The sequence below is a fragment of the Limulus polyphemus genome, unplaced genomic scaffold (genome assembly GCF_000517525.1).
Source record: "Limulus polyphemus unplaced genomic scaffold, Limulus_polyphemus-2.1.2 Scaffold391, whole genome shotgun sequence".
In the NCBI taxonomy this organism is placed as follows: domain Eukaryota; kingdom Metazoa; phylum Arthropoda; class Merostomata; order Xiphosura; family Limulidae; genus Limulus; species Limulus polyphemus.
This window is the reverse complement of record NW_013666001.1, coordinates 400,789-423,707: the sequence shown is the minus strand read 5'-3', so window position 1 is coordinate 423,707 and position 22,919 is coordinate 400,789. Positions and strand designations below refer to the sequence as shown.

General features: G+C 30.9%; 1 protein-coding gene across 4 annotated transcripts in view; it reads left to right on the top strand.

The window, feature by feature from the left end:
• LOC106457914 (synaptogenesis protein syg-2-like) overlaps window positions 1-22,919 on the top strand; it is a 150,905-nt gene that overhangs the window by 108,481 nt on the left and 19,505 nt on the right. For all 4 annotated transcript variants that reach the window (XM_022383996.1, XM_022383995.1, XM_022383994.1 and 1 more), the window contains exons 3-7: window positions 6,025-6,363; window positions 9,805-9,915; window positions 13,434-13,637; window positions 15,940-16,236; window positions 18,889-19,179. In XM_022383996.1, the coding sequence (XP_022239704.1) occupies window positions 6,025-6,363; window positions 9,805-9,915; window positions 13,434-13,637; window positions 15,940-16,236; window positions 18,889-19,179 (1,242 nt within the window). The remainder of the gene's footprint in view (window positions 1-6,024; window positions 6,364-9,804; window positions 9,916-13,433; window positions 13,638-15,939; window positions 16,237-18,888; window positions 19,180-22,919) is intronic.

Sequence of the window (22,919 nt, the reverse complement as noted above, 5' to 3'; positions counted from 1 at the left end):
CCCCACCGCCAACTCTTGGGCTACTCTTTTACCAACGAATAGTGGGATTGACCGTCACATAATAACGCCCCCACGGCTGAAAGGACGAGCATGTTTGGTGGTACTGGGATTCGAACCCGCGACCCGCAGATTGCGAGTCGAGCGCCCTAACCACATGGCCATGCCGGGCCTCTTTATGAGAGATGCTCGGTCTCAGAATCAAAGACGTTTTCTTTCAATAAGTGCTTAAAGTTGAGTACGATATATTAAAACGGTCTTGAACATGCAAATTAGCAAATCATGTGCCACAACAGTCGATATAAATTTGCGATGTAATGTCAGTATCAAAACTATATTTAATAATAGGTAGGCAAACAATGTTCTGTCAAAACATGTAGTATGTTCCACCATTAATAAAATTCTTCCTTATGCTTAGAAATCGTTGTTTTCCTTCCCATTATTATATTAGCATAATGTGCTTCCTTACTGAAGTAAAAACTGCATTTGAACATTCTTTGACATTTTGCAGGCATTTGTTAATTTTTGGTAGAGTATGTAACATTATTTTCAAACAATATGTATTAATACACTTAGATAATAAAGATGTGTTCAGATCGGAGAACCAGAATTTCCAAGACAGGGAAATCCGTTGCACTTAATTGCATTGGGAACCAACAGAGAAATATGGGTCGACTTGGAGCAGCAGAACCATCAAGAAACAGACCTGCAACAGTATAGCAAACTTAAATATGAAATATGATTCTTTTTATATTAAAATGAACCTTTTAGAGTACGTTCTATGTTTTCGAAAAAAACAAGTAATTTATAGTAACATGAAAACCAAATAATTCATAGTACCATTTTGTCTTTCAATTAATAAAGATTTGCGTAGGATGTAATAAAATGATTTTGAATATGCAAATCAAGATATGTTGCTCTTCTCCACGCAAGGATTTTTTACACTCAGATGAAAATTTAGAATTTTCAAGAGGGATATCCCTTGTACTTAATGGCATTTGAAAACAAGGGAATTTGGATAAACTCTGGGGAACTAGGACCACCCATAAAGTTCTTTGCAAAAAGTCGACCATCAGCTGGAATAAGCAAGGTGTGGCGTATTGTTCAAGTTAAGAATCCATGAACAAAATAGGTCAGTAACAAAAACTGTTCGTGTGTTCCAGCAACAGTAACGTAACGCAATCAAGAACATCTGCATGAAGATGGAGGATGAAACGGGTATTCATACTATTCCATACTAAGACATACCAGTTACGTTGTAGAAGCGCCTAGATATGCAATCGAGCTGTTGAAACGGGCGCTGGGAAACCGTCGTTCTAGTACACTTCATGGATAATGGAAAGTATTCAAGAGAGTGGTGTGCCTTGGACACGGCAGCGTTAAAAATGAGCATTTTGCAATGGAAACTGAACTGCAGAGCTATTTTCAAGACTCGCAGTCGTCATAAAAAGCATGACCAGGCGTGGCAACGTGGATTATAACAATGTGGTGAGGATTCAAAACTGTTTTAATATAACTTACTTAACCATTCTACAGTTAGCTGCTGATTTAAGCAATTACAATATCACTTACAAACCCTCGTCAACAATCAGAACCTATCTCTTGTCACGTTCGACTTCATATTTTTAAGCGGTGTTTCTGTTTAAGTTGGTGTGTGGTTTGGGAGGGTGAGGTGTAAGTTTCAACTCTTCCTCCTTTCATGATACAGGGTGTAAGCTCAGAACTATCGTAGAATACGGTCTTGCATCCGATGTCAAAATGAGTAAAATAAAATATAGTATGTGTGTATGTCTTACTAACACACGGTTCTTGTCAACCAGGTCTATTTACTGGCACTACAACAAGATTTCTGGATATTTAAGGAACTCTTTCAGATTGCCACATAATCTGCAAATTGAGATAAAACATAATATTTTTGTCAGTAAATGGCATGCTGCTTACATGTACGATAAATCAAACAGAACTAGCTACCCCTCACTACCAGATATCTGCCTGAGAGAAAAAAATATTAAAGCAGGTGCCTTTAGTAGGACTTTTAGAATCAGAGTCTACTATGCGATACGCTATCAAAAGGAATTTGGACGTCAAGAAAAACACGTTATTGTACAATTAGTTTATAAATTCAATTACTTGTATAAAGAAAGATTAAAATATTCATACGATCAGAGTTTTAAAGTTCAAAACTTAAAATATCTTTCATGTTACATTTCACATAGATTAGTTTCGTAACAAAAACACTTCTCTTACATTTCAATGGGAAATTTACTAGAAATATTTGTTCTTTTAATTTGCACCTTTGACTTGCAAAATTACTCTTACTATACTCATAAAATTAAAATTCCAAGTTACTTGTGTATGTGTTTATGACTATATTATAAAATTATTCAATTAATTTATGAATTATTACATTACTTGCACATCTTCTCACCGTATGTGGGAAATTAAAGCTATTTCGACACTGTTATTTAACAATACAACCCATAATTATTAAGCTTTAAAACGTACAGTCTAGACGAAACCACACACTCAAGAAGGAACGTCATTCAATAGTGAAGATTTACAAAATACATTTACATATGCATATTCCTAAGCGACATACACCCTACAGCTCAGTACAAAACTTTAAGCTATCTTAAAGTTACAAGAACTAAAAAGATTCTGTTACCATCTATAAATATGATTTACACCCAACCACTCAAATAATAATAAATAAACATACATACAATACACTTTAGCACCTTGTATCTATCATAAGTTATCTCACTTCTTTTTTTTTTATTCTTGACATCGATACAAGAAATAGTCTAAGATATAAATATTTCACATCATAAGCCAGAACAAGAACATTTGATGTAAAAGTTTCAAAAATATTGGTGTAACTTTCAATATTAGTATTTAATAAAAAAAAGTTCTAAGAGTTATTTATCACATCAGACTTAGTCATACAAATTGTATGCATGAAGTGTCCAGATTTATGATCTCGCAGGGTCTTCCCGTAGAAATATTCAGCTTTTGTGTTTAGTTAAATGTGATGGTACTAATCCCATACGTTCCTCATTGGAGCATTTGTACGATGATGGTACATTTAATAAGTGCTGCACATAGGTATGTTTAGGATAAAGAGAACCACTGAAGAAATAAGTTTAATGGGAATCCTTAGGTTCAACTTTGTTTCTGCTAAGATTCTATGTTCATGTATACGAACAAAACGCTTAGTGGACATCATGTTGATATTTTTTCTTTTTTGTTTCTTTCTTTGTTTACTGTTAAGCTCGAAGCTACACAATAGGCTATCTGTGCTCTGCCCATACTGGATCAAAACCTGACTTTTAGCATTATAAGCCCTCGGAATTTTAATTTATACTAACATATTCATTATGAAATAACATTTCCTACTGCTTACTACAAGTAACTGCTGCTATTGCAAGCCACTTCATGCGTGTAACTTACATTTTAAAACATATACATTAATCACAATAAATATTGTAATCTTCCAAGTCTCTCAAGTGTCAAATGCATTTCAGTTCAATTTATGTGTATTCTTGCAATAACGTGTATTACTCTGAATAATCAAAAATTAAATCAGTCTTTCTAGTTATGTTTTCAACTATTCGAAAGAAATTTTATATAAGCAACGCATTTCGGATGAGGTAAAATATGTCACTTTCAAACATTCTAGAATTGATTTTTCTATTTGATGTTTGTTTTTTAAAAGACTTTTTTAAAACTACTGTTTGTTTGTTTGTTTGTTTTTAATTATGCACAAAGCTACACAAGGGCTATCTGTGCTCTGCCCACCACGAGTATCGAAACCCGGTTTCTAGCGTTGTAAGTCCGCAGACATACCGCTGTGCCACTGGGGGGCTAAAACTACTGTCAAGTGACTCAATCTTCGACATAAAATAATATTGTAAAATAAAAGTAACGTTTAGCTTTCTTATAATTTTATGCCTCTCCAATTTGCGGGCTTACGACGCCAAAAATCGAGTTTTGATACCCGTAGTGGGCGGAATACAGTTGACCCATTTTGCAGTTTTGTTCTTAATAATAACCAAACCAAAGCCTTAGAATTTTACTCTCATAATATAATTGTGTGCTTAACTGATAGTTTGGAGAATATATATATATTTTTACACTCATAACTAATGTCAAATAAGAGTATGAAATATACATTATTCTCTCAGATATACGTATAAATCTGTAATATGAAAATGTCTAGTGACATTAGGCTTTCATTAATAAATACATGGAGAGTTCATCAAGTCTGATGCCTGAAAAAAAAGTCACTTTAAAAGTCTTGTTCTGTCTCCTGCAGCATAACTGACGAGCTATGCTCAAATCAGACAACCTACATCAGAAAACAAATTTCTGATAAAGCACTGCTGGTTTCAAATTTTGATAGAGTGTCATACCTAGTTATCGACTAAGGAAAGTCCTTCGCTGATATATATATATATATATACGTATATGGTTCTAGAGAAAACTTTGCTTGATCTTTCTATACACTGAGGGATCGATCCTCATCCTGATGCTAGTACGATACATCGTTCTAAGCAAAGTCGTTCAGCTACAAGATAAGAGCAATATTTTGTTGAATCAAGAGCATTGAACATATACTTGCAAGTGTGATAAGGCCAATAACAGATAAATTTCTTTCTCGCTAATAACGTTCGTTACTGAGTACATCTCTGTTTAGTTACATTACATGAAGCACCAACTATGTCAGATAGGAAATGTTCTTTTCGATCGAATCCATATCATTTTTATTGACTCCTGTTACCGTATTAAATCTGCAAGGGAATCTATAATGAACGTTAAATAGATAATATAGTTTCTCCTTTCATAAATTATCATTAAAAAGCTTATCTTATACTATCGAAGAATCAGGTATTTTGTTAAGCAGTAAATAAAATGTATAGACTTAATACAATGATATTGAATACTGTTTTCCCACAACAAAATCAAATTTAGTGTAACTTGAAAGAGGATTAACTTTTTTGTTTATGAGATTCCATAAAATACAACTTAAATCTAACATTATAAATGATCAAATTGTTCTCTGTGTACCACTCTCTGAATAGAAATATAAGTTTTCAGGACGTGTTCGATGCCAGAATATTTTTTTTTCCACATGAAAATAGAAAAGTGAACCTACCAGCCTATAAACAATCATTGCAATAAATTAGCACGTGAAATTTCTACAACCTTTATTGATCAAAACTTATAAATGTACTTTAAAAAGAAGCCACAAACATATAAAATTATTACGCACTTCCAAGATAGGATTAAAACAATTAACTGAAATAACTATTATTCTTGTTACAAATTATCTAGTTCTTAGTGACTAAAACATGTCTCAAATCGTATTGTAAAAACAAAAGACTAGTGTATAAAATAAGTAATGTTCCACTTCGTTACTTCATAGCAGCTTTTATAAAAGGCAAAAATACAAAACCCTATAACCTTTCGAAAGGTGGACCTGATGAAGAAAGGTCAACCTTTCGAAAGCATTCGGGTTACAGGGTTTTGTATTAAATTTACTTTTTGAAACTACAGGTTTCTTACTTTCATTTAAGTACATTATTGGTTACAATGTTAATCTTTTTCTATAATTGAATACGATAATTCAACACTTTTTAGTTATTATAAGTTTGTCTTCTACTCAATTTGGTATACAGAACTGTTGTAACTAATTTATAAATTATTTTTTTTCAGTTATTTAAATTCTTATGTATAACATTGAGTTAATGTTAATCAAAACTTTGTAGATACTTAATAAACAGCATATTTTGTATTATTTAAAACTGCTGTACATTTATTTATACTGTTAATGTATGTCTTGGAATTTTCGGTCAAAGTACAAAATCATTTGGGCTTAAAGTATTATAAAGCAAAGAGAACAACTATGATACAAATATCGTAATTGTTCTCATACAAGTGTGTGTGTCTAAAGTTGAATCAAAGAATTGACCTTTTAGGTGAGTTTATCACTTTCTAGTTTTCAGATGTTTTAAAATCCATTTACAGTACCCAGGATAGAGATATACGCAGTTAAAGGACGAAGAGCAGACTTGCCATGTAACATCACCCCAGAACATTCGGATGACGTAATTTCGCTCGTTCTCTGGTACAACAACAAATCTCCTTCACCACTCTATAGCCTCGACTCCAGACGCGGAAACTTCAAACAAGCGAGACACTGGAGAAGTGACCAATTAGCATCACGGGCGAATTTTCGTATCCAATCAGAACCTGCATATCTTCAACTTGATCACGTGACTTCAGAAGACGAAAGTGTCTTTACATGTCGGGTAGACTTTGAGAAGGCCAGAACTCGATATCAAGAAATAGGGCTCAATTTAATAGGTACATAGCTGTATTGCATGCGATAAGTTAGTAATCACTCTGAAGTAAATATTTATGTTTCAAGCTTGGAAATTGAAAGCTAACTGTTAAAAAAAATGTTTCAAAATCTTGTTTTGAGACTTCCAATATTTCTAAAATAGACTTATTGTCAAGATTTACAATTGTGTAACTCAAATAAAAATGTAAAATAGCATTTTGACATTCATATAAAAAATTAAATAAAAAATCTCCAATGCGTAAATTTTAGTTTTATAACAAATAATGCATAATATAATAATTTGAAGCGGTCCGCCACAGAGCGTTAATTATATTTACCTTTATATGACCCCAAACGTGATTCTGAGATAAAAAAATACTCGTTATTTTTATGATAATTCAAATGTAACACACAGAACAGTGGGTTAAGCTATAACACATATTGCCTAAAACGTATATTCAAATCCCCTGCAGAATAATTGAATCACTTCATATGATATCTTAAACATCCGTTTAGGAACAGACGAAAATCATAGACAATAAACATATGATGACTTCAGGATACACAAATACACAAAATTTCAGAAATACACAATATCTCTCATTACCACTTGGAAAAATGCAAATAACCAAGGGATATTCACGTATAAAATTTTAATCGAGAATTACCATTATCTTCATACTGTTCAGAAAAATACACTACAATTTTCACGATAATCTTTTTTATTTTTAACAGTGGAATATGGGAAAGGAACCGTTTATAACTTCGGTTATCGGAATGGCAGGAATGGTCAAATATATTGAAAAAACAGGAAATTAATTATTTAATTTGTATTGAAGGACACCCCATCTATTCGCGTCTTATTTTTCATTAACTATATATTAACGTCATTCACATCTGATTAATTCCCAATTATTCGGGCTGTATTACTTTATATAGCATTTGTATTGTAATAACTTATGTAACATTCATTCATATGAACCAGGATGAACGTACATTCAGCCATAGATTTATTGGACTTAATTTTCGTCCAAGAAGTTTATAGTTTAGTATTACGTCGACTTAGAAATATATTGTGATGTACTACAAACTAAAAATTGTGAGAATATAATAAACATTTACTGTCGTCATTGTAAGACGATAAGCTCCTTAAAGAAACATGAGTTGCTTGTGTTTTTTAACAGATTATTTATTTGTAATTAAACACAGTATATTATAACTTAAGGACAACAAACGACCTGTTAGTCTGTCTAGGCTGTCTCATTTCCTATACTAAACTCTTAACTAAAAGTAAAACATTCAAAGCTAACCCTTATCCTTCGGATATTCATCAAGTCTTCCTTTAAACTTCCTTAAGTTAACTGCATTATTCTTTGATCTTCAGATTAGTGGAGAATTTAGATATTTACCAGTGATAATCCAAAGAAACGAAATAAATGATAATATTAAGTATGACTCATCTGGTTTGCATTTAATACTTCTATTAAAAAATGGTTTGAATATATGATAATTTTGAACAGCCCCTAATCTTAACGAATTGGGAAAACTTTATTGATTGTCTCTAAATTCTGCTTTATTTGTAAACTAAAAAACAAAAGTACGTCTATGGATTACTAGATGTAACTGTCCCATCTCCTGTTTAATTAAATACTTTTAAGATTTTGATAGAATATATTCAAAGTTTCTTAGATGAATAATAAACGGTGATGCTATTAATGTTTTATAAAAGTCTGAAGGGGCTCATTAATTACGACACTTAAAGACAGGTATCTTAAAAGTTCATTATTTGTATGAAATTACGTTACAAACAACTAACTATTATTAATGTCATAACAATGTGAAAATATACTTTAATAATCCTCGAAGGAAATAAATTATTTACTTTTTCAAAACAAGTTTCATGATTTCCTTCAAAGGTGTAACAACTAAAAAATTAATTAAAACTATAACATTATGTTTGTTACAGCATCATATATACCACTTCTCATAAACATTATATTTGTTACAGCATCATATGTACCACTTCTGAAAAACATTGTGTTTGTTACAGCATCATATTTAACATTTCTGAAAAAAAAAATGTTTTTAACATCATCATATGTACCACTTCTGAAAAAGTACTTTGCTCTTTTCGTATTTGCATATCAATAACATTTGTATTGTAGGCAACATTGGGTTACTTTTCTGTCAATATATTACTACTGTAAACTGTTATTATAATCTGTAGAGTAATCTATCATTAGCCAAAGTATAATTTTGTTAGGATTTTCGAAATCCAGAATGAATACAAGTTTATCTATAAAACTCTGCACGAAGCATTGTTTGATCGAACATGAGATACTTTTTAAAAGATATAACAAGTTTTCAAAAAGAATTGTCAAATATATCTCGAAAGAATATTTGTAATACTGAGTGATTAACATAAGAAAATCTAAATATTTAACAATTTTGAAATGTATTTAGCAAAACGTTATAAAACAAATTAAGTTTTCAATATTTCCAATTCATACAAACGTATCTGATGAATTTATATAACGTAATAATTTGATGTGACTTGTAATACAATATATTCATTTAATATTCATAATAATAAAAATGCTTTGTTGTCTCTCTCTCTTCACAACTCGTTCAAACAAATCAACGCTTAGCAACAAACATTTGTCTGTATCTCAGAGCTTTCACTATACCTATTCGTCAAGTATGATTTTCAACTTGAATGCACTTCATGTGTATGGGGTTAAACGTCCAGGTCAGGGATCTCTATGATTCAATTCTAGATGCCCCTAATTTTGAACTACTGACCGAAGGAAATACAAAGAGTCACCAACACTCACCGCCATAAGAACTTTGTTGGACTCTTAAATCTGAATAACTCGATTTAATGCCACTTTTATAGTTCGCTCACAGCTGAAAGTTTGGAGGGTGTTCAATGGCATCACGCCTCGAACTCCAGACCTTCGATGTGCAGCCCGACATACTAAACATTAAGTCACGCCCAGTCTCAATTGTTATTTAACAACAAGCATTCGTTGCCTTTGTACTTAGTATGAAAACCACAATAATATACCTATTTGTACTAAATATATCAAAACACGTGAGCATACAATACAGTCAAGCAACAAGAAGCTTTAGACACGTAACTTTATCTGAAATTCAACTCAACAACACTATATCTGAAAAGAACTACTCATTCCAACATAATATCTTGTCTAGTGGATAAAATATTTAGAAAAAAACATTTACTTACTATGTGATTCATGACAGTTTGCATACTTACTATTTTAAACAGGAATGATCTTCAAAACCTATTAAACTTTATGTAAAAATACATTGAGATGACCATTAGAAAGAGATATAGCAATTAAGAGGAGCTTAGTCAAGCATTGTATCTTATTTTCTACATTATACAAGGTTAGAATATAAATAAAGGTTTTGTTGTTTTTCACTCTTTGTTTAATTTTAAGTTCCTCCAAGAAAACCGATAATTAAAGATCATACGGGACAAGTTCAACAGAGTTTAATCGGGCCTTACAACGAAGGAGATCCGCTTCGTTTAGAATGTGAAGTAACTGGAGGTAAGATTTGAAAACATTCTTACGCAATTAGAGCTTTACAATTGTATATATTTTAAAAAATACGTATTTTTGTATAATTCATAGACATAGCATTTAACCACATCAATAAGCATTACATATATTGTCTTTTAACAGTTATGTTAAGATTAGTTATACCATATTACATATATTGTCTTTTAACAGTTAAAACAAGATCAATTATATCACATGACATATATTGTATTTTAACAGTTAAAACAAGATTAATTACATCACATGACATATATTGTATTTTAATAGTTATGTTAAGATTAGTTATACCATATTACATATATTGTCTTTTAACGGTTAAAACAAGATTAATTACATCACATGACATATATTGTATTTTAACAGTTAAAACAAGATTACTTATATCAGATTACATATATTGTCACGTGAACTAAGCTATATTTTTATATAGTGTAAGTTTGGTTAAGTATTCCTTTACAGAATCGTTCTTGTACCAAGAAAAACGCAATGAACTATTAATACAAAGTATTTTCTAGAATTCATTTGCTAAATTAGTGTAAAAATTGCGACCTTTCTTCAAGTCATAAATATTGATAGTTAGGGCACTCCACTCGTAAGTTGAGGGGCGGGGGTTCAAATCCCGTCACCAACCATACTTACTCCTTCAACCGTGGGTGCACTTTAACTTGGCGGTTAAACCAAGAAAGTTTCTGAATAGATGTGATAGACAATAATAATAATACAAAATTATATTATGCTGCGTGGCTCTATTACGACGATTCATTTTGTATATCGAAGCTTTAAAACTAAGAAACAGCCTACTTTCAAAAATTGAATAAGGTAATTTTCATTCTTTAACAAAAATTTAATTTTTAAATTTGTCTACCTGTACTATGATTCTATTTAACATACTTTTAAGTTATTAAGATACTCGACCATTGCATAATTAATTATTAGTAGAGATAAAAACGTCACGTAAATCTTCTCCTTTTAGAAATATTAAAAACTATGGCATTAACTTCATGTTCTTAGAAAGCTAAAGAACATGTATTATTAAATAGAGGAATGAGTATAAAATCATCTAATATGTCATGTAATGAGAACAGTGAATGGTTTAGTAAATGAACATAACAAGGAAAAATAGTTTATTTCCTTGTTAATTCCTAATACTTATTTAAAACTTTAATTAACAGTTATACATTTTAATTCAAACTTTTTCTCCTAAGGATAAGCCTTTGCAAGTCAATAGGCTTACTGGTATTATTTTCATCATACTGCTTATAATAACTGTGTTGAAATTACATCATATTATCAGTCATATACTTTCGTTGTTTGCGAGATTTCCAACTCTGTGTTTTTTAACAGATTACTTATTTGTAGAAATTAACACTGAATACTGCTTTTTAAATGAATTCTTGTATAAAAGCTGTATACAATAGCTCGATTCAAGTGCTCAGAAAATAACTTGAAACATAAAAATTTTAAACATCTAAAATTGGCTTGTCATATAAATTGTAAGTTTATTGTTTATATAATAACATATAAAAGTTTTTGCTTTTTATCATGAACATAATATGATCAAATTAGATTATAAAGTATACAATCAAATGCTTTAACCAGCTAAGAACTGCAGTTTTGTGATCTCGCCAGTCCTGATAGATCAATTAATGCTAATAGGCATATCAAGCAATAATATATTAATAAAGTGGGTGTATAAATAAAAATTTAACACTTTTATTGGTTAATCCATGGGCTATATATGAATACATGGCGTTGATGTAACCAAATTAGCAAAACTGACACTTATTTCAGTCTTCTTAAAAATGTATTACTACTCCATAAACACAACAAAAGGTGTTACTCTCTGCATAGAAAACATAGGTTAGACCAGCGTCATACGTTTCTTCATATTTGCTCAAATTGTTTTAGTATTCTTGGCTAATGAATGACACACAGGCAAGGCAGAACCGCAGTCTCCGAACAAAATTAGAACTTGGGCTGGAGGTATCAAATGAAGACGTTCAAAAGCCGCTGCGATGAAATCTTGACAGTAAGGATAATGGCGATTTGAATCGAATTATACTAATTTAAAAACTCAAATACCTAAATATATATTATATATATATATAAAATTAGCTTTGAATAATTGCTTTTTACTATAAAAGTACCAAAAGTAAGTTTCTTCACAATTCGCTGGACTAGGTGTACTAACCTGACAACAGAGCTAGCTAAACTAGAAATATAAATAGGTAGAACGGAGCTTTGAAGTCGAACGACCTAAACAAGAACTATAGACAATACTTTAATATAAGTTTCAGATAGAAAAAACCACAAGACATTTGCTCCCTACAGACAAGCTTCAAAACGGTCTTGTGAATTCCACTGTATATCGTAAAGTCCACACAGTTCAGTATTTCAATGAGAAAAGCTAATAAGTTACCAAAGAAGGTCACCTTCTTAATCATCAAGCCTATAAAAGGTCGTGTAAGCAGACAGACAGTTTAAAATGAGGAGAATGAACTTTCAAGGTGTAAATTAGGATCTAACAGTGGATTTGTAACACGTATAAGGAAACACGTATAAATTTTAATATATTAAAATGAATATAACGTAAGACTATGTTGTGATATTACGCATACTTCGCTAGATAAATACAATTAAAATTATAATTTTACATCCATAGCTACATGATTTTAAACCTATTATTACAAATTATTATAAAAACATATTTCAAGAAATCTATATAAATATAATAGTACTGTCTGTTGTATGTCCATGTAACCACTTCTCAGGGTGTGGTTGAATCTTCACCAAAATTGGCATGGAGGTTCATTAGGTTGTTTAGGTCCATGGAGAGATGTATACATATTTTCAGTTTTGCATTTTACGTTTTGCGGTTTTCTCATTTTTTACCATTACATCGCCCTCTCTTGAATCTTCACCAAATTTTGCATGAAGTTTTTTTTGTCCACGGGGACATATGTAAACATTTTCAGTTTTTCATTTTGCGTTTTGGAGTTTGTTTGGGTGTTTTTCCGTTTTTTACAATTACATATAAGGGAGGCAACTTTTCATGTCTTAAGATAACCTTTCATTAATCACGAATTTACACAACTTCCGTCCATGGGACGGGTACTTCAGCTTGTTGTACAATACGTAGACAGAAATATATATATATAGGTAGATTATATAGTTATGTCTTTGCAGTGCAGTGTAACCAATGTTATATGTCGGTATTTGTTTATTGGGCCGATTCTTTTGATGTTGATAAGTTATAAATATATGTAAACATTCTTTTTTTTTACAAAACAAATTTAACGTACAAAATTATTTTTGTTCGTTTCAAGGATTACTCATCATTTTTTCAGTTTCTTTACTTGACCTACAAATACTGCAGTAATATGTATTTCATCTATCAGTTGCAAAGGGAATTTTAATCTTTAAAATGTGCTTTATTAATAATAAAAATATACATAAAAGGGTACAGTGGTATTTTATAAGAACATTAGTTTTGTTTTGTTTTTCAGGAAATCCACGACCAAATGTAACTTGGTGGAGGGAATCTGTGCTATTAGATGATACGTTTGAAGTTACAGCTGACTTCATAGTTCGAAATATGTTAAGAATCCCGTCACTACAGCGTCATGATTTAATGGCAGCCTTTACGTGCGAGGCTTCAAACAATGGCTTCACTCTGCCTTCTTCTACTTCAGTTACAGTAAACATGAATTGTAAGTTTATTTTATTTTAGCAATGTAAATTATTTATATTTGATTACCTCCAGATTTTCCATAAAGAAATGTAAAAAATGCTAACAAAACCGCTCATTACATTCCTCTTGTTCCAACATACAAAAAAGTAACTAATCCCCAGTGCTCAATCTCCCATTTCTTTAAAGTTTAAAAATAGAACAAGGTTCCAACAGAAATTCCCTTCTTTGAGTAGTGGAACATTTTTACAAGGTAGAAACTGTCAATCTTCGATTTGTTTAATAATACATCTTTAAGGCTACATCTTGAAATGTTAATGCATTGATTTTAAATACCTAAAGGCGTATCTGCATTAAGTATAAGTCTTGTTATTCACCTTAATCAGTTCTAACGATATTAATAAATGCATATAGAAACGGATAATTAACATTTTCTTGCTACTTATACTTATGATCATTACGTTACTAGTTTGTGTTTATTGCATATCGACCACATGTTTAATATTTCTGTGAAATCATATTATAAAATAATGTTAAAAAAAAACCTACAAAACCAAGCTGCATATGAAGGATGGCTATAATTCTCATCGGTTTAACTTTCTAGACATAATCTTAAAAAGGGTCATGTTTAATATTTGTCTGAACATAAATGAAATAAAATAGACTTTTCAAACCCATCAAAGAAAACATTTTAAAAATTAAAATGTTGGTGTAAAGTTGATGTCTACTAGCTTTACGCCCCAAAATCACCCAAACTTCAAAATATTTCGAGTTGTTAAAGAAGTCAAATGTTAAAAAATATTTTAAATGAAATAATCATTAGGTTATATATAGTTTTGTAAAATACAACAATATTTCTATTATAAGTTTGGAGAAAAATAAGAAAAAAGTACTGATCTTTAAGATTAGTACTCGAGCTCAAATATTTATTTGAAAGTTTCTAAAACAATTCTCTCTCTTTCTATTTGTTAAAATGTATGTATAATTTAGTCTTTTAAAGCCCTATTCTTTGTTTTTACGTTTCCTTGGTATTTATCATATAAGGTTCTAAGGCTTGAAGGATTTAATATTTCAATGTTCCCTCAGTGCAACGTGAAAGGCAGTCAACCGAGAACCGTTAAAGACTAAATGGCAGCACAACGTAACGGTGCATGTCGAGATGGTCTAAGTTCCATCTGCTTGCCTTCTGTTGAAACAAAATATTGATTCCCTATACAAATGACGTGAAGGTCTTCAGGGGTTAATATGTGTGTGTGTGGAAGAATAACTAAAATAGTGATCATCAGATACATTTTTATAATTTACAATTAACCATATTACAAGTATATCTGATAATTTTGTTAAATAGCTTAAAAACACGCGTAATTGTGACTAGCTTTATTACGCTGCATTTGTATTATGTTTTTACTGTAGTAAACTACTAAACTTTTTATCATCTTTATTAGCTTTATTATAAAGAACAACACTAAATATTTAAACTTTTATGTATATGAAATACAAAAAAAATAAATATGTTTTTGGTTTTCTCTAACGCTAACAATGTTAACTTAAAATATTCATATCAAGTTAATAAGACAGTTTATTGCCACCTTTGTTTTGGTAATCTGAGATTTGTAAGTTTTGTGTATTCTTACAGACTAAATGAACATAGAATAGAAGCATAGAATTTGCTTTCCTATTCTTTTACAAATCTTTCCTATGTTATTCGATATAACCATGTGTAAAATATAAACATGAGTAATGGACTAATCGTTCTTTTCAAAAAGTCAAAAACAATGATTTGGATTCTTTTTCTATTTATTTGTTTATAACAAGTTATTTCTGGACTAATATTTGCCATTTTTATTTGAATTATATATATATATTTAATGTTTTGCTTTATGATAGGTAAGTATATCGTATACAAAGGGTAAAAAAGCAAAATTAATATACTAAATTAATCTTACAACACTAAAATGTGTCTATTAAATTAATATATGTAAAAGGATTATGAAAAATCCAGATTTTCAATTTTGAATTTATAGCATTAAGTGAATCGTAAAAACAAATGAATAACGTGCATCTTTCAGCCACAATATATAAATATATGTTATTCAAGAATATCTAACCATTTTCTGATAAAAAAATATAAGAAATAAAAATCCCATGCAATCTTGAGTAAAGTTATGTAAATATCCTATATGCGAATGTATCTTTTGTTCAATAACAAAAGGACGTAATGAACGATATAATACGTATTCGTCTTTAAAACTGCAGAATTATTTGCTATATTTTATGTCAACTTCAAAGAATGAACGTTTTCTATTATCTTAAATACTCACCAGTTAGGCCTCTTGATGTAACTCTCCAAGGAGATAAACACTCCCTTTCTGCTGGAACATTTACCCAAATAGAATGTTATTCTGTTGGTTCGAGACCTCCAGCAGTTATATCCTGGTGTAAAGGAAGTGTTCCAATGAAATCTGCCAAGTCTGTTGTGTCTGTGAACGGAAACGCCACAACAAGTATCTTGTCATTTAAACCGACAATTGAGGACAATGGGTTATATCTGTCTTGTACTGCAGAAAATCCTTTGATCCAGGGCAGTAAGGTTGAGTCCGGGTGGACATTGAACATTCATTGTAAGTATTTTTACATCCATTTTACTTTCTCATTCTTATACGAAAAGAAATTTAAGTTACATATACAATACTGATGGACATACGCTTAGTTATAATACACTCTCAAAAATCCATCTCTTGAAAATAGACACTTTTTGATCAATACCCCAGTAGGAAAGGCCCATGAGTTTATGGTCAACTAGAATTAATGTTTATCGCAAAGTATATTTCAGTCTATGTGTTCACTCAATCTCGAGTAACTTGAAGATAGCTTTTATATGCGGAAACATCTGTTAGCTGAGTTCTTTCACAGATCTTAAAATATAATGTTGATAAACGGAAACATCGGCACATGTAGATATGTAGATCTTGAAAGTCGAGTTGTTCAAAACAATCAGGAAATGTCACAGACCTACTGAAGGTAGTGTAGATTGTTTAGGAATTCCTTTTGGCGGCAAAGGGCAGGTTTATGTGTTTTAATAAAGGTAGCTTCCAAAATATAGAGACGAAAGGTTGACAGACCATTTGCAATAATTTTCAATCTGCTATCCGCGATTGGCTTATAAACATGCCAATCAGTGATTGCCTTACCGGCCTACGTTGATCTGACTCATCTTATAAGCTGTACTATTTCCTATAGATCATTTTTCCAGACGGTTCTGCTATGATTAGTGTCTGGCGAAAAACTTCAGAAGATATATCCTTTGCAACATCTCAACCAACAATTGGTCCAGTTATCAACACTATTTTCAAGTTTTGAACAACTCGACTTTCAAAATCTACATATCTACATCTGCCGATGTTTCCGTTTATCAACGTTATATTTTAAGATCTGTGCAAGAACTCAGCAAACAGATGTTTCCGCATATAAAAGCTAGCTTCAAGTTTTGTACACCAAAAAAACTTCTCAGGTAACTCTAATTAAAGTGAATTGAAGAGTACAGTTTAGTTTTTATGCAAAGGCACTGAGGATTACTTTGTTGAGTCTATCAAAATCACGTTTATTTATATTACAATAAACCCAGTACTTATGTCTGTAAAGCGTAGTGTAAAGAGAGTAATATAACACAGTCTTTCCTCAACTCTATTTATATCCTTTTACTTCTCATACATAAAGGAATAAAATTCTCATAATACATTAACTATAAAATAACTTATTTTTTCATCAAATTCTTCTTTATTTTACCTGTTTTTTAGCTTCACAGGCTACTCTTTAGTATACAAAAATGTCCTTAATAATTTTAATATTCTTTGGAGTTATCCACAGTATAATTAAGGTACATCTAAAAATCTAAAATACATTATATGCCTATATATACGTATGCTATTACCGATAGCGTAGAAATATTAGCAACTCAATGCATTCCAATCAAATTTTAACTTAATTCTGAATATTTAAGTAATAATAATTAAGTACAAGTTCCATTAGTCATTCTGCATTACAAATATTATGTGTATTATGTTTTTAAAATATATTTACATAAAGTTACAAGCTGAAGACTACTTGGTCTCATTGTTGACGTTCACTGAAAGTACAATAGATTTTGATATTTGCAAATTAACTGTAAGGATCGAACTTAGAAACCCTACAATACAAGTGTTATGATTGCTAAAAATGTAGGGTATCGACTAACAACATGGCACGTACTACCTTAGCTATATATAGTATTTTAGTGTTATAAAGTGTCAAACATAGCGTTATTGCTCACTAAACTCCGATAAATCTTAAAACAAACACCGAGGCATATCGCTAAATGCAGCTTGTATCCATTTCCTCCGCACGAGCTTCAAAGCATGATCGTCTAAACAACTATATGCAGTTAATTTTTTTATATTGTATTTTAAACATTAGAATCAGGTATTTCATTTGCTCAGCTATTTTATTGTCTTCTCATATGCTTGCGTTTAGTAATCTTCAAATGAGTTGTGATATAGGCTTCAATTTTTCAAGTGGACATAATCACTGATTTCCTTCTAAATAAAATGAGAGAACTTGTTAATTTTAAGCTATAATATATCACAGTAGAAGTTCAAAGCAACAACTCGAGTTTACCGTTCGTCTTAGATATAAATACTATATGAACAATGATAGTGGTAGAGACGGGTATATACGGGTTGTATATATGCTTCCTGGATGGACACAAATAAATAATGACAATAAAAAAAACAGTTAAAATGTTTTTGAATGCTCTTCAGACAACATAAAAAAATTATCAATACATAAATAATGTATATAATGTATTATTTTCTGTAAAAGCTTTACGTCCAAAAAATAATTGGCTTCTCTTTATACTGCGTGGACCTGTTTCTATGCACTTCTTCAAAACTAATAATAATAAATCAAATAAACTATTCTTCGTGCTTCTTTATCGACAAATGTACTTGGATGCTAAATTCAGATTATCCTGTGTACCTGATCATTATATTAATCTCTGAAATTATTTTTCTTTATGTATACTAAAATTGAACAAAATCAAGATCAGAGAAAATAATTTAATTTTCTGTAATCCATTTCAATATTGGAAGAATGTGTTCCCAGCCACATTATATTTTACGTAACTAAACAATTCATATCTATTGTGATTCATCAAATACGTTAAAGATTTGATTAGGCAAACTTTTATAAGATAATCTGCAAATATATATATATATGTAATCTTTTTTTTAACTTAGATCCACCAAAGCTTTCCCTTCGCCTCGGTAGTAAATTACGCCACAGCCATATTCAAGAAGGAAACGACGTATATTTTGAGTGCAGCGTGAAAGCAAATCCAATGGTGAAAGATATCACCTGGAAGTTTGAGGGACGAGAGGTGCAAATCAACACAACAGCTGGTATCATAATCAGTAATCAAACACTGGTTCTTCAACACGTAAAACGAACGGGTAAAGGGCGCTATACTTGTTCAGCAGCCAACAGTGAGGGTCGTGGGGCGAGCAATACTGTCTTCCTAAGGGTACAGCGTAAGCATATACCACAAATATATGTAAACCTATTCCGATATGACAACACATTTGTTAATACGAACGTTTATACGTGTGTTATTTAATATTTCTTATGAATAATTTATACATATCAAGGGTCAGGGAGTCAATGATAGCCCATGAAACAAACAATTAATGATTGGTTTGTTAAGTAAGTTAGATTATATTACTTCTTTAATTTAAGTTTTATTAACATTACTGGATGATTTTTTAATATGTATGGGTGTTTATATATATATATATATAAAGTTATTTCTTCCAAAAGAAAACTACATGGCATTAACGACCATAATGTATTTATTGTTCATTATTCACTGTTATTATTTTTTCCGTGGAAATCATTTTGAATCGCTGGTATATGAATATATAATTAACCAAATATACTAAGCTGGGTGAACCTCGTGGGATATTCTTAAGATTGTCACCGAAAACACAGTTTAGGAGAGAGGGTATCTAACTGATATATCATTGTATTCTAATCGTTATAAGTTAGCACTTTCTATGAAATTCGCTATATCCATTACAGGGATAATTTTTAGCGTTATTGATAATAGCAACAGTGAATAAAAGTTGAAACTATATTTGATAAATTTAAGATAATTTCTGCAATGAATTCAAAATATTTCTGGTTCTATCTTATCCTTATTTTTATTTTTCTTCTCAAATGTAGTTTCCAAAACTCCACGTTAAGTTTCACGTGACTACTATAAAACAAAAGGCATAGAATTGAAAGAAATATTTAGTTTTCAGCTACAATATTTTTAATACGTATTCAAACAGAAAAATGTTTATAATACTTAGATTTAACCTTTATATTCAAAAGCGATACGATTGTTTTAACAATTCATTCTGTTATCGAAATAGCCATTTAATTATAAAAAAAAAAGATGAAACATGTATGTGAGCAGTTGTGTAGCAGTGTTTGTAGAACAATCAATATCAGCGAGAACTTGTTGTTGTTGTATCAATAAGTGAGGTTTAATTGACAGAAAGTTGTAAAGTTATTTCTTCCAAAAGAAAAATACATAACATAAACGACTAAGATGAAACTAAACAATACAGTAATTGGTAAAATTGTTACAGTTACATTTATATATTTTACTGTAGGATATTAGAATAGAATATAACTTGCTTTAAATCACGCATTTCCTCATGTTATTGTTAGTCATAAAACATATTTACCCTTTTTACCCTAAATGTGACCTGACTTACCAAATACCTTACACTCCCATTTTTAATTCAGTTTCCTTTTATATTAAAAAAAGCAAACATGGAATTACTGGTTTTATTAGTGTTATACAAACTCTTAGCGGATACCCCGGTGGGTCAGCGGTAAGTTTTGGACTAAAAACGCTAAAATCTGGTGTTCGATTCCTCGCGATGGATAGAACGCTAAAAACAGTAAATCGGCAAACTCGACTTCTAATGGAATATTTTCAAAACATTAACGCCTCATATAAATTTACATGTATTTTTTCTTTACAATAGAAAAAAGTGAAGCTAATTATTAAATATATACTCGAATACAAAGTTAATTCTCGATTTATTCTAAATTAAAAATACTCATCACAATGGTCACCAGCTGAGAACTGAAGTTTTGATCGCAATTAGTTTTAGCTCATCTTGGTCAACATCCAAACTATTGATTTATTTCTCAGTTAATTTAACTAATTGAAAATACTGGCTAATAACCTTACACTTTAACGTGACGGAATACCGTAACGGTAGGATTAATACAAATAATAATAAACATACTGAAAAATTCCGAAATATTTGCTATATTTTTCTCTCAGTACTGTAAATAAATAAATAGTAATCAAAGTTTTATGTTTATAAATTTCATTAACGAAACTGACTTCTTCAGATTAATGTCTTCTGCACGGTACATCATGCTAATGATTTCTTGTCAGCAGTGTTAGATAATTTAGTTATTTTACCTTGTGAAGATAAACAGCGTCTAGTAGATATTGCTGTGACATTATAAAATAAAATAATAGGGAGTCAAGAAACTATTATTAACAACATTTGGAATTCGATCTTCTTGATGCTTTCTCAAGACTTCAGTTATGTTTTTAAAGATTCAGGATTTTGTTTTTACTAAACCATGACCGCAATATGTATGTCTATATATGTGTGTGTGTGTGTGTCTTTTTTCCATTACGCAGTCTTATAAAACGATAGAGATCCTTTTAGTAGAGAACAACAGTTTATTTTATTGAAAGTATATATATCACGCGTAGAAATATTGTACTGAAAGTATTTATTAAAATATCATGCCTTATAGCTATGCAAGTATATATTAAGTAAATGCTTAAGACCAATAAGTAACATTTAATTAGTTTATCTAGAGTCATTTTCTTGTTAGCATACATATCTGAATAATTATACAATAGCATTCAAACCTTTCAACTAATGCTATATACTGAATATGTTTTTATTTTCTTATTTTTTTATTAGTGAGCTGTAGAAGTAGTTTATATATGTATATTTCTACATATTATATGTGGCAACAGAAATAATTATGGAAACACAAAGGAGATAAATATACAAAAGTCGCAAACAACAAGTAACGGCAAATAGATAATGAATTTGTTAATAATAGTTTGTTTGTTATGGATTTCGCGCAAAGCTACACGAGGGCTAGCTGCGCTAGCCGTCCCTAATTCAGTAGTTTAAGACTAGAGGGAAGGCAGCTAGTCATTACCACTCACCGTTAACTCTTGGGATACTCTTTTACCAACGAATAGTGCGATTGACCGTCACATTATGACGCCCCCACGGCTGAAATGGCGAGCATGTTTGGTGTGACGGGGATTCGAACTCGCGACCCGCAGATTGCGAGTCGTACTCCCTAACCATCTGGACATGCCGGGCCGGTTAATCATAGTACCATTACCACATAAAAAAGTGGGAAAATACACTAACATTTTGTATGAGAGCTCTTTTGTTTTCGTAAAACATTATGAATTATTTCTATGTTGTTTCAGTGTCTAGATGAACTGTTGTGAAATATAGTTCCAATCGTTCTGTATTATTCCATTTAAATTCAGTCACGTCATTTGTTCGTCTTTTGGCGTTCTCACTTCTTACATAAGTCGAAAGAACATCAAGGATATTAATATCAAGACTTTGTGCAGACCAATTCATGGCTGCGAATGTTTCATTGGCCTAGTTACCGTCACAATAGCATTCACCACATTTGTAGTGTACTTGGAACCACTTTTTTGCAGAAAGGTAAATTTCTGCCCGATGAAAATCGTGTTCCTGAGGGGATAACATGATTGATTAGAATTATACTGTATACTTGTAAGCAGTTAAAAGACCATCAGTTTTGTGTAAATCACCGGCACCATTGCAGGTCCACTCTTGTACTGAGTCATCACTATGCTTTATTATAGATATTGTACATTGACCATGATACCATTTATTGTACATACTCTACATTGATCTGATACCATTTATTGTAGATACTCTACATTGATCATGATACCATTTATTGTAGATACTCTACATTGATCATGATACCATTTATTGTAGATACTCTACATTGATCATGATACCATTTATTGTAGATACTCTACATTGATCATGATACCATTTATTGTAGATACTCTACATTGAAGAAAAGAAAAAAAAAGAAGAAAACATGAAGATATGAGTACACAGGTAGTCTCATTGGATGCGTATCTGCTCACGAACCACTGCTGAAGAGAGGTTAT